General features: G+C 27.9%; 2 protein-coding genes across 2 annotated transcripts; one reads left to right on the plus strand and one right to left on the minus strand.

The window, feature by feature from the left end:
* Positions 1-1545: 1545 nt before the first annotated feature.
* LOC126549154 (uncharacterized) lies at positions 1546-3477 on the plus strand. Its single transcript, XM_050197712.1, has 3 exons — positions 1546-1549; positions 1670-2386; positions 2660-3477. The coding sequence occupies exons 1-3, from the start codon at positions 1546-1548 to the stop codon at positions 3475-3477; spliced, it is 1539 nt and encodes a 512-aa protein (XP_050053669.1).
* Positions 3478-8538: 5061 nt separating this feature from the next.
* Positions 8539-15650, minus strand: LOC114123240 (protein suppressor of forked). The gene is made up of 14 exons (XM_027986143.2): positions 15396-15650; positions 15144-15335; positions 15011-15043; positions 14838-14935; positions 14130-14283; positions 13823-14056; positions 13557-13748; positions 13294-13488; positions 12981-13227; positions 12835-12904; positions 12660-12756; positions 12314-12599; positions 12123-12257; positions 8539-9626 (listed from the first exon to the last, which is right to left on the minus strand). The coding sequence occupies exons 1-14, from the start codon at positions 15426-15428 to the stop codon at positions 9403-9405; spliced, it is 2190 nt and encodes a 729-aa protein (XP_027841944.1). The 5' UTR covers positions 15429-15650; the 3' UTR covers positions 8539-9402.
* Positions 15651-15794: the final 144 nt, after the last annotated feature.

Below are 15794 nucleotides of genomic sequence, written 5' to 3' on the forward strand. Positions count from 1 at the left end.
CACTGCTGCAGCCTGCAAGTATCCAAATACACATAGTTCACATAAATTTTGTTGCTAATAATATAAATGTATATTGTATAAAATTATATAGTTATGTATGTATGTACTTAGTTCAATGTTTATGTTTACCGCAATTAAATTAATGTTCCATAAATATTTTGATGGTATTTTTAATGATTGTTTTTGACTAAAGTGATGGCTAGAGTTATTTTAATTATATGTTTTTGCGAAAACAAAATAACTATAACTATAATTTATTATATAATATAATATGTATAGTGTATATAATATGTAAGTATGCACAACTAAATAATATTAATATAACAGCAGCGAGATAAACACTTGATTCTAACTTTATAATTACTGTGTAAATCTCTAAGTTTAGGATTAAATGATTTCGAATAACATCACAACAACAACAACAACAACAATAAACACAATAATATTATGCAATGCCAATATAAATATTATGTACCTATTGAATTTTATTTTATTTTAAGTTAAAAGTTTCATGTAGACATTAGGTATCTTAACTTATATGTGCTGTATAATATAATATATCAGAATATACCTAGATCAATATAAATATAGATATAATAACTTTTAGGTGAAAAAAATGCATCTCTTATTGAAAAAATACATATATTATTACACTTGACCCAAAATACTATAACGGTATAGCCGAGAAAGGTAGTTTTTGTAGTGTACTACACTAAAAATATATATGTTATTTCAGAGCAACTATAAAATACCTATGCTATTGAATTATTTGGTATAATTTACAGGTTACGTTACGTACCTCATACCTTATAAGCTATTAATTATTGTTCTATAATTATAGATTTTCACAGCATTGTATCGCGGTCATTGCACTTTTTATGTACACCCGTGGGGCCACGGTTTGTGGGCTGTGATTTGTCCCAACTCCCGACGATATGTGATCTGTGTCCAGTGGCGTATTTATATGCAGGCACTATAGGCACGTGCCTACAGCGGCAAATTTTGAGAGGCGGCATATTTTTCATGGGATTTTTTTTCGATAATGATGGAATTGTATATTGACTTGGTGAGACTTATTATAATATCGTTATCTGTTAAAATACTCTAATAGCCACAACAGCCTACAAGAATACAAGATTATTTTAAATTATTGAAAAATGAAACAATGGCATTGGTTTAAAATAGAATTCGAATTTATTATTTTTATAGTTTCTTACCGCCGCGCCCTGTCTATTGGGAATATTCACTCCGTGGCGGCGCGGCCAGAGAGCGTCTATAATAGTACATAATATTTATAACAATTGACATTAATAGTATAATCTAATAATATCAAGATGGTACGCCGGTTCTATACGAATATTTTGTTGACGATATTTTATTTTATTTCTGGAGAAGTGATAATAATTTATTATAATTCAGTCTGTGCGTACTGGCCGTATTGCGTAGTGTAGAGTTCTTTCCGCTGTAGCTGTGTCGCTTTTATTTTGTCTACTTATTATATTGTTGTTGGTTTTTTTTTTTAAATATTCTATTTATTTTGTGAATATGAGTGCGAATAGAAAACGGTTAAGTGGTGACCAATACAAAAAAATTGCCAAATTAAAAAGTGAAAAGTTGCATAATGTTTTAAATAAAACACACAAATTGACTGATTTTTTTAAAAATCCAGCTTCTACTTCTGGTAGTTGTAGTAGTAATAGTAACACTAACACTATAGATATTCTGAAGAAAACAGATGCTCAGGTTAGTGAAACAACAATTAGTTTATCTGTTGAAGTGGACAATATTGAACCTGAAGGTAGTTGTGGGTCAAATGAGTTAACTAATATGCTAGTAAATGAAACCATTTTCGAGAGTGACCCAGTTAAATGGGTTATTAACGACGAATTTCGCGACTATGTTGCAAAAAATGGTTTTAATCAAAATATGACAAACGGTTTTATCAACTCTAAACGTGTATATTGTGATAAAACAAGATATTTGACCAACATTATGTTTAATAGACGATTGATTAATGGAGAAATAATTGTTCGTTCATGGTTAGTTTATTCTCCAAGTTTAGGAGTAGTTTTTTGTGGGCCTTGTCGTATATTTCAAACATCTTTAGAAACTCAACTTGTTACTGAAGGATTTAATGATTGGAAAAATGCTATTAGCCGTTTCAGTTACCACGAAAATAGTAAAGAGCACAGAGATGCTATTATTAATTTAAAACATAGAGGTAATGTCTTGGGACGTATTGATTATTCATTGATTAAACAATTAGATACAGAAATCGAATATTGGAGAAATGTGTTGAAGAGGGTAGTCGAAACTATTAAATCGTTAGCTTCTCGTGGACTCCCTTTCCGAGGACATGATTCGTGTTTTGGTTCTGTACACAATGGTAATTACTTAATGTCACTCGAATTAATCGCAAAATTTGACCCGTTTTTAGCTGATCATATAGTTCGTTTTGGAAATAAAGGTAGTGGCTCTACATCGTATTTATCTCACGTGATATGTGATGAGTTTATTTCATTAATGATGAAAAAATTAAAATATAATATTGTTAAAGAATTAAAAATATCAAAATATTTTTCCATAAGTATTGATTCAACGCCAGATATTTCGCACATCGACAAATTATCATTTATGGTGAGATATGTCCTCAAAACAGGTCTTCCTGTAGAACGATTCTTATGTTTTGTTTCAAATCCAGGACATAAAGCTTTAGATTTGACTAATGCCATTACCAATACTTTAAAATCACACGATATTGACATTTCTGACTGTCGAGGGCAAAGCTACGATAATGCTAGTAATATGTCAGGTCAATACAGTGGAGTTCAGGCACGAATTAAAGAAATTAATCCACTTATTTATTATGTACCATGTAGCGCACACTCGTTAAATTTGGTTGGCATATCTTCTGCTGAAAGTTGCTCACAAGCATCAATGTTTTTTGGATTTATACAACAATTATATAACTTCTTTTCCGCATCAACGCATAGATGGTCAATTTTGCAATTAAATATGAAACATAATGCTAATACAATTAAGAGTTTATCGAATACTAGGTGGTCGGCTCGCGCAGACGCATGTCGAGCATTATATAATTCGTGGGACGAAATTATTAATGCATTGGTCACTATCAAGGATGACATTTTCGAAAAATGTGCTACGCGAAATGAATCAAATGGTCTTTATAATCAAATGCAAAAATTAGAAACATCATTTATGGTAATTTTCTGGAATTATATATTAGAACGATTTAATGCATCAAATAAGCAACTACAATGTGTTGAAATTGGAAATGATAAAGTTTCTCAAATTTATACATCACTTATTAATCTAGTAAAAAAAACCCGAGATAATTTTAATGAATATGAAACTAAAGCTAAAAAAATATCAAAGATTACCGAGTACAATGTTGATATAACTCGACAAAAAAAAAAAAATTACACTTCGATGAAAAATCCGAACAAACTGAGTTAAGTGGTGGAGATAAATTTCGTATTGAAACATTTTACGTTATTATTGATAAAATTACAAATGAACTTCAAAAAAGACACCAGTCCTACAAAACGTTTTGTGATTTATTTGAAGTACTACTAAAAATTACATCTTTAAATTCTTTGAAAATAGTTGAGTCCGCTGAGAAATTGCAAAAAATGTACCCGAATGATTTGGATAATACTTTTTCGTCAGAATGCTTACATTTGCAATCTTATTTACTGAATAGTAATATCGATATTGACATCGATAGTTTAACTCCAATCACACTGTGTCAGTATTTGAGAGAAAAATCTTTACATATTGAAATATTTCCAAATGTTGACACTGCATTAAGAATTTTTGTAAGTGTACCAGTGTCCAATTGTACTACCGAGAGATCATTTTCATGCCTCAAACGTGTAAAAAACTACTTAAGGTCCACTCAACATGATGAGAAGTTAAACAGCTTAGCATTATTCTCTATAGAAAATGAAATGTTAAAAGAATTGAATTGCGAGGATTTAATTGACGAATTTGCAAAAACCAAATGTCGACGTAAACCGATCGTTTAATAAATAATTTAATATATAAGACATTTATAATGTATACAAACATTTTGTAATTCCCTTTTGTTTCTAATATTTTTCAACTTTAATTATTATGTTTTTGTATTTAAAAGATAATTAAAATTTGTTTTGCATACCTACCGAATTAAATTTTATTTTAGCATAATTAAGGGCGGCAATTTTCCGCAGGCCTACAAGCAGTAAATATATAAATACGCCTCTGTCTGTGTCCAGTGGCAGGCACTAGGCTTATTAACTACTGCTAGTTACTTTTCATCATCAGATAATATCCTTTTTTTCGAATTTCAATCGTGGTGTACTCGTATATATAAATAATTACTATATACCCGGGTTTGTGACATAGGTATCTATAACCTGCACTGATTATTCTTTAATAATTTCAACATATATATTATTGTCTATAATGTTAGTCTAGTTAAGTATAAATAAGAAAATATGTATAATATTATGTCGACCATACAACATAGTTTCCCTAGACCCATTTATTCTTATACCAACTGAATAAAATAATAATAATATAAAAACATGTTGCGTAAAAGGGTGTTTATGAAAGAGGGTCTGTAGATTAGTATTAGTTTGAGTAATTTGTTATAGTAATTCAGCTTAAGAATATAATATGTTATTAATTATTACTTTTTAAATAAGTGCAAATATTCTAAAATCTAAATACTATTTACTGACTACTGTACATAATAAAATATACTTATATTAAACTGCGTATTTTCATAAAAATATATTTATTTAAGCAGTCATAAGTATATGCATCTATTACAATTAATAAATACAACGGAAAATGTGGTAAACATCGGTGTTTGTTGATGAAAACAGCATCATTGGTACACGAGTCATGAATTTGTTGACAAGCGCTATAGCTTGAATGTTATGAGTAAATCGTAAACAGGTAGGAAGTATTAAACATAATAACATCACTGTAGTTGATAATTGATATAAATGTTATTTTATTTGTCCAGCAAAAAATTATTGCGTATTATTGTTATTATTATCTGATTGTGTTTACTATAAGGGAGGTTACGCTGAAAATCCAAACAAACAAAACTATAACTCAAAACAGGTAATCTGTTAATCAGTAATTACATAATCGGCGTACCTACAATATTATATACTATATAGATATAATATTAAGTATTAAATCATCTATTACCTATAGTACTCACGGAGTTGATTTCGAACGTTTTCGTAAGGTAAACAACAAATGTAAATAAAAAACGAATATAGAAATCGTGCTGTAAACACGTAATGACGTGGTATAGTTGTTTATTATCGATATTATCATGTTTTCTAGCGCAACAGTATCACAATATATCAATATATGTTACAATGAATAGTACCTATTAGGAATCGAGCATATTATGATACATGGTTACCGGTCATGCAGAGAATTTAGTATGGTAATCTAGTCCATCGTACAGAGACTACGGTCCACGGTTCACGGTATCTACGACAGAAGCAATCAGAGCAACTACTGCCATGCTATGCGGTGCTGTCGCGACCAAATTGGTAGGCTTATAGAGTTTTATAATAATAAGATAAATACCTAGTACTTGGATAAACAATCAAAAATTATATAATAACAAATAAAAATGACGACTCCGAATCTTAAATCGAATGGTTAAGAACTTGAAAGGTCGAATATAGGATATTCAAATTACGAACAACGAGTATGTACCTATACTTACTGATACCTTCTGTTTTCTAGTATTATACAGCCAACTAGCACTAATGCACTATATTCAATACAAATATTAATTGTAGGTACTAACGTATTATCTCATCAAATGCCAACAGAAATATATCTATCTTAACGTAATTAACTCCTCTAACAATAGTCAATAGTCATATAGCTATTAAGCTATCGCTATGTAACCTAAAGGTTACCTCCTAATAACGCATAAAAATAAAAAAAATAAAATAGGAAATTTGACAAATAAAATTAACTATTGAAAACTATCAATGATTCAAATTTTCAATAGGTACTTTAAATCAAATAAATATGTTACCTACATAAAATAAATATTGTGTACGATTGTACGAGTGCAAAATTGACGTATTATAATTTATAGTGAACTTAACAAATAACAATAAAAGCCGCAAGCCGCTGTTTTAATCTAGTAACATCGAAGACGATTATATCTTATTGCAGGTAGGTACCAGCTATAATATTAATCCGGGTCGCTATATATTGCACGTTAGATGTATAATGTTATGAATAATATAATATGTAGGTACCTATATTTTATATTATAAAGGTAACAAAATGTAGGCAACATGTTAAAACGTTGGGTTAGGTTAGGGGTGATCAGCTTTTTTAAAAGAGAGGGGGGTCAAGAAGATATTAATTTTTTACTTCTCGCAGATCCATGTAGGTTAAGAGGATGAATTGTAATCTAAAACTACCTCTTGCATTTACCACTTTTATTATCAAATATTCAAATGTAAGGATTTATCATACCTTTCAAATAATAATAACATAATTTTGACAATTTATTGTTTTCATTTGTATATTTATTAAAAAAATATTCTAAAGGGGGGGGGAGGAGAATATGACCCCCTCATCACCCCCAATGATCACGCCATTGTAACAGTACAAGACACGAGACATGGTAGAAACCAGATTACACCTATACATATGTAGCATATTATGCCTACCGAGTACCGACTATCATGGATACCTACGGTTACCTAGACATATATATTACATACCTAAGTGGCTAGGTACGTCATATTATATGATTTTAAGTCATAGATTAATTTTTTGGCAATATACAGTTCAACGCAGTATCTATCGAAGTACCGGCTTCCATGTGTATACCTAATGCGCACGCCCCACATTTTAAAACAATAATAATAATATTATGAACGTTTGACTTTTTTTAAACTCTATTACTCGTGTTTATTACTGTTTATATTTACATCGTTATAGCGCCACGAGAATGAAACGGCCAAGGCCATATTTGGTATCGCGCGCGCATGCAAGCTTTTGTCAAAAACTACGTAGTGAGGTAGGTTTAATATAATTTTTATGACGCGAAGTTATCACTAAAGTAGGTAATAGCCAATTGGTATTTACTATTTAGTATTTACTTAACGAAAACGAACCTATATCCGGCTTGAAGTGACACATAGGTACATACATCTCATAGTCTCTGCACAATAATTATACTGAGAAAGGAAAAGATGAAAATAATATAGAAAAGTAAAAGCCACTTATAGCGAAAAGCGCAACCTTTCCAAGCTGTAGACTGCTTCCAATGCTTTATAAAGAGCTGATTTTGGAGGTTGTACCGTATGAAAAAACCAAATTATTCATGTTTAAATAGGTACTATACCACACCGAGTGATATTAGGTAATCACGATTACAGCATTATTTAGTATTTTTTAGATAAAAAAATGATACTTGATTTTTCCACTTGAGGACTAGACTATCCTAAGCCGATTCATTGACTGTGCATTTGCATGGTTCCTTCATTACAAACTATCTGTTGACTGAGGCCACTGAACTACTAAAGGTTAGACTAAAGAATGTACATGTATAAAATTTCATAATTTATTTAGGACGATATTCTATATGTATACACTGTTACAATAACACAAATAGGAAAAACTCCACTTCTAGAGTATTTTTTTAACACTACAACAATCTTAAAACTTTAGATTTTTTTTCAATTGATGGCTTTGGTGCGCTGTTATTAGAAAAAGACAGCAAATTTTTTTAGATCATAACTTATTAATATCTTATGTCAAAATTTGACAATCTTTTTTGACAGTACACCGAAAATAATACGCAAATTTATTATAAAATTAATAATATTTCGTCATTTATCGTCAGTAATAATTATTAATTCATTTATAAAACTACGTAAATTATTAAATTGTTATTTACTTATAATATACCTAGTGTCCTAGTGGATATAAAATTATTATAAGATCTATTTTATTATGATCAGGAAATAAGACACAATAGTATAAGTTTTGGTACATGGTATCATGGTGATCATGATAAATTAAATATTTTTTGGGGGTGATTACACAATTAAACTATACTACCGCAGTTTATGTTTTCCAAGTCAACATTATAAATTTATATCATAATTGGAAAAAAATTGTGATATTGATTGTTTCATGACATAAATAATAATTAATTGTACATGGTTTATAAAAAGAATAAAATTTTCATAATAGCATAAATTAAGGTAAAGTGTTTCAGTTTTATAGATGATCTCTTTTATAAAAAATGTATTAAAATTTATTGATTTCGACATATTGTGCAAGGTACAAACTGCAATTAATTAGTACATTGGCAGTACTGGGATTATTTTATTTAGGTAGGGAGGTCAATAATTATATAGTCTAAACATGCTTCAGATTTCAACCCTATACTGAAAAAAAAAACAATTGACATGACTAGATAACTATTATTTTTTAGGTTTATTAAAATATAAAAACATCGCTAAGTTGTTTTTCTTTAAAATATTTATTTTTGACAAAATAAAAATATATACATAGTATATACGGTACAGATGTATCAAAAATTATCATAATTCATAAATAATATCATCAATTGCAAATACTTAATAGGTATATATATGTTGTAGCTAATAACTAATATTATTATGATATAAAATATAATAGTACCTATTATTATTAGTTGCATATTTTTGTGTACCTATAGTCTACAGTCAACTATTAAAATTGTTTTTAACTCATCAAATATGAACAAATTAATATGTTTAAGGTTAAGCCAGTGGTATTCTCATACATTTTAAAGTAAGACCATAACCCTTCCTCACTGGAAAGATAATACAAGTATTAATAATATGATATTCAAATATTAAATATATCATTTTAGAGACAATGTGTACAATTTATAAACAGCAAGTAAACTGCTCACAATTATATAGATAGCAAAATCACAATCATAGCATATTATAGGAAATATAAAATATTAATAAGTGATGCTCTTTTTATTTTTGGTAAAGTTTTATAAAATAGTAAGTTTATATTTCTTAGTCACGTAAAATCATTTATTAAGCACGGGTAGTGACTTTAGGAGAGCCTGTTATATTGATTCAAAAATTACTATACATTAATGATAGTTTCACATAATAGTGAAATCAATAATTTAGTTTTTTAACTAAATGTATAATATATGTCTTGGTTTGGTTTATAAACAAATATTATGCTAAAATAATTATTTAATTCAAATAATTGTTTACAAATTAAAAAAAAAAACAACATTGAAATGAATAAATGAAAATGATACTGTCAGTAGACAAAAATCAAAATTAGCATTTGTAATCTACTTATAACTCAAATGAGTTATTTGGACACACGCTTTTGTTGTCTTGAACGATATATATCAAATGGTGGTGGTACTAAGTTAATATCTTCATCACTGTCATCTCCTTTACCAGATAGTCCTCCTATTCTACGTTTTTTTTTATTGGAGCCACCATGTGCTGTATCTTCATTCGCCCATTGCACTGACATAGCAGTGTCAAATAATTTCACATCACATCCATTATCAGCTTTCGGCATTGGTGCTATAAAAGACATATAAGATATACATTTATTGTTAGGTATTATAGTTAATACTTCAAACATTTTTATAATCATACTATTAAGTTAAGAAATTATAGATATTTATATATAAATTAGTCTAATCTCTAAAAAGTAAATTTTACGATCATAAATACCTACTATGTACAATGCACAATACACATATTAAATATGGTGTTTATTACACATGAATACCTAAAGTTATTCATAGATAAACTTAAGAAGATACCACACCTATAAAATATACTATAAACATATAGCATAGACAATTTGCATTCTATAAATTATAGAATTAATTTTGTATTGTTGAGTTTAATAAAATTTGACTATGAAGTCGAATAAATTTACTTATAATCAAATTTAAAATTAAGAATACTATTTAAGGAGTTTTGAAGGTTTTTAAAAATACTTTAGTTTTTAAGTGAAAAATGAAAATTTAGAAATTGTAATATTCTACATATTTATAACTCACTTTAAATCTAAAATATCAAAAAATGCCTACAAGATGTCCTAAATTAATAATTTTAACTTTAAGTTTTAAAATAGGTGAATTTTATTCAATTGTTCAATATAAAGTATTATAAAACATTTAAACATCACCCGTATTCCTTATTGTATTTTATTATATTGTTAGGTATATCATAAGCAAAGTTTTTCGATGAAATAAAATTACAAAATTGTATAAGAAATAATGGTGATATTTTATAATAATCTATATTGAAATGAATTCACCTATTTTGAAACTTAAAGGTAAAATTATTATCTAGGACATCTTGTAGGCATTTTTTGATATTTTAGATTTAAAGTGAGTTATAAATATGTAAAATATTCAATTTCTAAATTCTCATAACCCACAAAAAATTAAAGTATTATTAAAAATCTTCTTAACTCCTTAAATAGTATTCTTAACTTTAAATTTGATTATAAGCAAATTTAGTTGACTTCATAATCAAATTTTATTAAACTCAATAATACAAAATTAGTTCTGTATAATGCACATTTACTATGTTATGTGTTTATAGTATATTTTACATTCTACTATGTTTTAAACAAATTCATGTATTGTAATAATATAATTGAACAAAATATAAATATATTATTTTTTCAACATACATGTATGCTTATGTCTTATAATAAAATAAAAATATTATCAACTCAATTTGTTTTCTAACTTTATTTTAAATTAAAATAGTTTGTCCTGTGTGTTACAGTGTATTGCACTATAGATAATAATACAGAATTAATATAAATTTAATTAAAACAACTTACTCAATGATGAGGTATACCTGTGTTCTACTGTACTAAAGAACTAACTATGGTTGTAACTGAATAGATCCCATCTAACAAATGATGTGTCTAAAATATGTGAACCTCTCTATCCTAATATTATTATGTTCTTCAAATGTGAAATTTTAAATATATCTCTTTTTAAAAATATGTTTAATGTTATATTGTAATATATTATGTAATTATATTTTATTTTTTAGCAACTGTACTTTAGGCAATCATCATTAATGTATGTTGCATAAAAATAAAATAAAAACTTTTGGCTTGCATTAAAGATACATACCATTAGCATAACTAGTTTTATATAAATTTTTCATATGTCACAATCACAAATCTTTTATAGAATTAATCCATTTTTTAGATCAACCAATTTAACACATTGACTACATACTGAAGCCAATTGGCGTCATGAAGATCATTCAGTAATGAATTTGTGACACCATTTAGAGTAAATAATTTATAATTTCTTACGCGTTTCTGAATATTATAACTTATAATAATATAAGATTTCAAATACAAATATGTATAACTAGTATGGTCCAAAAGATACCACTAAATAAAACACTTAAGTATTTAAAAAATTGGTGGTATTTGTGTGTTATCGAGACTACCACATATTATGGGTTATAGCGACACCGTGTCCCATTCTAATCTTGTATTTTTCAAGTGAATTCTATTTCTAATTTATTCTATTAAGGATAATTAGGGCCTAGGGGGCCAATGTTGCCTCTTGCTTTCTGCGCTCATGAGTGACATTCGAAACGAAAATATCTCTCGATTTGCTATGCAAAACCACATAAGGTAGGTCACTGGGTTAAAAAAAATGATGCTCATAATTTTGCTAATAAGTAACAATATTATCAATAAATACATTGACATTAGCTTTGGATAGTTTTGTATTATTATACACATATTAAACAGATGTGCATTGCACGCCAAGCATTCGAAACCAAGGTAGTCGCAACGAGGCAACGGTAATCGTGATAACGCACAAGTACCAAATTGGCTAAACCTTGTATTAACATGAAGTAATAAATTAATTAAATTCAAATGTTGATTTATTTTGCTTAAATTGTATTAATACCATTGATTATAGAATAGAATAGTCTATTTTATAATCAATGTTAGTATTAATTTAAATACTAATATTATTAATTAATATTAAAAAATATATAAAATATATAAGAACTTACCTTTATCAGGAAGTATAAGTCTAAGGAAAATATCCATAAGCATGTCTACAGATACAAATGGACCATGGAAACAACCAGGTGGTGGTAATACTTGCATTAGCTGGCAAGCAGGTGGAGGCGGTGGAAACGTTCCTCCTTTAAAATGTTATTTATAATATTTATAAAATAAACAAATAATTAACTTAAATTACCTGGTACAATATGTTCGCCTGGAAAAGCATTCAATTTTGGTTTATAAGGTACCATTTGAGAAATATCTGGCAACGGCAATCGCTTTTCATTAGGTCGATTATCTAAGTCATCTAACCCATCGATAACAGCAGATCTTTGAATGGAATTATGCATGGTTTTAGATACTGTATTAGTAACTTCATTATAACCAATAGATCTCAATTCAGGACTTGTACATGGAAATAGGTTTAAAAACCTATATCTGTCCACAAGTTGTGCTGTTTCTTTTCCTTCAAATTCTACTAGCTACATTCAAAAAAATTATTTATACTAAGTTTTTTTATTTAAATTTTTTAAATTAATTACCTTGCCAAAAACAGCTGATCGTCGTTTTTCTACTTTCAATATGCTTGACAAATCTCCTATATTTGATTCAAATTCAAGGAATCGATTCCAAATATCTCTAGAATTAATAAAAATTAAATTAACATGTATTTACATTATTGTAAATTTAAATTCATAGGAAAATAACAATTATTACACAGATTTTTCTGGTTCAAGACTTGTATTTGATAGAACTCTCTCAAATAACACCCTTGTATTATTATCCTCTATAAAAAAAATTTAAAAAAATGGTACAATAAATTAATGAAATATTATTATAATAATTAATTATGAATTAATTACCATTGAGATGAGAAAGATAATCTATATAACTAATAATATACTGAGGATTATCGCAATACTTTTTTAATCCAAGCTCAAAAATACGAAAAGCAATGTTTTTGTCTTTACTACAGTAATATTCCATTAATGCAGCAGAAACATAGACATGGTATTTAGATCTAGGGTCTTCTCTAGCTTTTTTGAAAACTGCTCGTGCAGATTTAATTCCTTCAGCACGACGAGCAAATTTCATATATTGTACATATGTCTAAAAATCCACAAAAATATTAAATTAATTATTTAGATGATACAACACAAACTTTAAAATTCATACCAGGGTTGGATCAGTAGTAATTTCGTTTTCTAAATAACTTTTATAAATACTATGAACTTTTTCATAATTCATGCGACCTTCTTCAAAATCAGCATAAGCAAAACGTAATAACATACTTGTATTTAATACAGTACCAATTGCTCTTTCATAAACATTAGCTGCTTCATCACTATACTGTTTAGCTGCTGATATATCCTAAATACATAAATGTAATTTTAACAATATGTTTTATAATTTATAGATGATTGTTTATTAATACTTACTCCTTTTTCAGAGAGAATTTTAGAACTTCCATCTAAAAACTGAGCAGCTTCATACCAAAAGTCAGGATGATGGGTCATACACAATAGTGCTTGGTCAAAAGCAAACATAACTCGTCTTGTAATCAGTGCAGTGTCTTCAGTATTTAAAGGGTTTGCTTTTTCCCAGATAATATATTTTTTCCACAATTCTACCTATTGAAATTAACAATAGTTTTTAAGTATACAATACAATATAATACACAAAAATAACAAAATTAAACCCTTACTTGTTTCATCTCATCTAGGTTACCAGTTGGAGGTACACTAGGATAATTCTTATTCAGTCCTCTTATAACTACCTCATACTCTTTGGTGACTCTCCTGGCATTCATATAATCTCTACTTCGTTCAATCATCATCTTATCAGCAATCATAATATTAATACTTTGTTCAAAAGCCAGATACTCTTTCCATAACAATTCAATGTTAATCATAGGATTTACAACACCACGTTGATAGACCTAAAATAAAAAATTTGAATTTAATTTATTATAACACTATGCAAAAAATGAAATAAAAATCAAATTGAACTACTTTTCTGATTGCTGTTATTTTTTGATTTTCAGCATATGAACCAACTGCTTCAACACTACTTAAAAAGGTTATATAATCTTGCCAAATGTTATGTGAATGTATATCCATGCCAATTTTATCCAATGCAAAATCATATGCTTGAGCCATTTTCTCTCTATAACATATTTTTAATGAAGTTAATAAGTGCAAATTTAGTATTTTTCTGTTATCATATTACAAACAAATAACCAAAAGACGTTAATTTTGTATAATGTTCAATTGTGTTAATTACTTGTTATTCGTTATATACAAATGTATACAATTAGATATTTTGAATTTTTAAATAATTATATAGATAAAATAGTAAATACAAAATATATTTTAAAACAATAATAATCTGGTATTATACTTATTAATATAATAAATCTTAAATCTATTGTTTTCTATGATATTATTATACTTATTAATAAAACATATCGATTGTTTCATGGGAGACTATTATGTTTTTTAAATTAATTCATCATTCAGATTATTTGAATTGTGTATTAAGTATACCTAACCTTAGATTTTTTATTTAGGAATACTCTACCTAGTTAAAAATAGTTTTTTTCTAAATAACAATTAGTTAAATTATGAAGTACAATAAAGGCATTTGAGTTATTTTATTTGCTTTAAATACGGTAACAGAAAAATATCATATATGTTAACACATAATGTAAAATTATTTACTTGTAAGTTGGTAAAAGTGCTTTAGTCTCTTTAACATAAGCTAGATAAAGTTTCCACAGTTCAATATTAAGTACTTTGACAAGACAACGTTGAAAGAGCTGATAAATATAATATGTTGAGATTAATAAAACCAAATAATTAAAATATGTATGTCAAATATAACATTACTGTACCTTCTCGACTTTTTCGAAATTCCGTCCACGCATCTAAAACACAAAAATATAATATTGACAACAGCATCATCAAAATTATTCCAATCTAGATCTTTTTTATAAATAAAAATATTATTATAATTATTATACATACTTCCATTTCGATATAATACTTCCAGTAACGACCAGAAGTTGGAAATGTAGTGACAAGTTTTTCAAAAAACGAACGTACATCGTTGATCCATCGAGTCTGTGCTTCACGCAAAAGTATAGCCCACGACTCTACGTCCCATGGATTTTCGTTGACCGAATCCTGAGCTTCTTCCAATTTTTCATTACCCCAATTCTGTAACACATAGTATGCAATCGTAATGTTTAATTTATATCACACTAAAATCACACTTACTACTGGCGGATATTCTTCGACGGCTGTTTCCATTTTAGCGTTGTATACAATTTAGTCTTAGACTTACACAAGGAACATCGTTTGAACTTTGCGAGACGAGTTTCGAACTTTTGAACGTTTGAAACTTCGGAAACTAGATTTTGTATTTGTAAACGTTATTATCACAAATTTACAACATGATAGCCGGCAAAATCGCATTGGCGTTTCGACGCCTCGACGGTGGTCAAAATCACAACTTGATCTGTGGTAATAACCACGGCAATGTAGATAGGTTTGTAGAAAGTTCTATAGCGGTAACAACCAAGAACCGTGATGTTTGAATAACATCATGATTATGATAACATAATATTAAAATTATTCACAGATATTATTATATTATCATCATTAATGAATCGCCGT

Source organism: Aphis gossypii, chromosome 1 (genome assembly GCF_020184175.1).
Source record: "Aphis gossypii isolate Hap1 chromosome 1, ASM2018417v2, whole genome shotgun sequence".
NCBI classification, from domain to species: Eukaryota; Metazoa; Arthropoda; class Insecta; order Hemiptera; family Aphididae; genus Aphis; species Aphis gossypii.

Excerpts from the sequence above, each read along its gene's own strand:
- LOC126549154 (XM_050197712.1), top strand. Across the intron at positions 2,387-2,659 it reads TTTTGGTTCTGTACACAATG|GTCTTCCTGTAGAACGATTC; the intron begins GTAATTACTTAA and ends TCCTCAAAACAG.
- LOC114123240 (XM_027986143.2), bottom strand. The coding sequence starts at position 15,428 with ATGGAAACAGCCGTCGAAGAATATCCGCCAGTA. Across the intron at positions 15,044-15,143 it reads AGTATTATATCGAAATGGAA|ATGCGTGGACGGAATTTCGA; the intron begins GTATGTATAATA and ends TTTGTGTTTTAG. Across the intron at positions 14,284-14,837 it reads GCACTTTTACCAACTTACAA|AGAGAAAATGGCTCAAGCAT; the intron begins GTAAATAATTTT and ends AATATGTTATAG.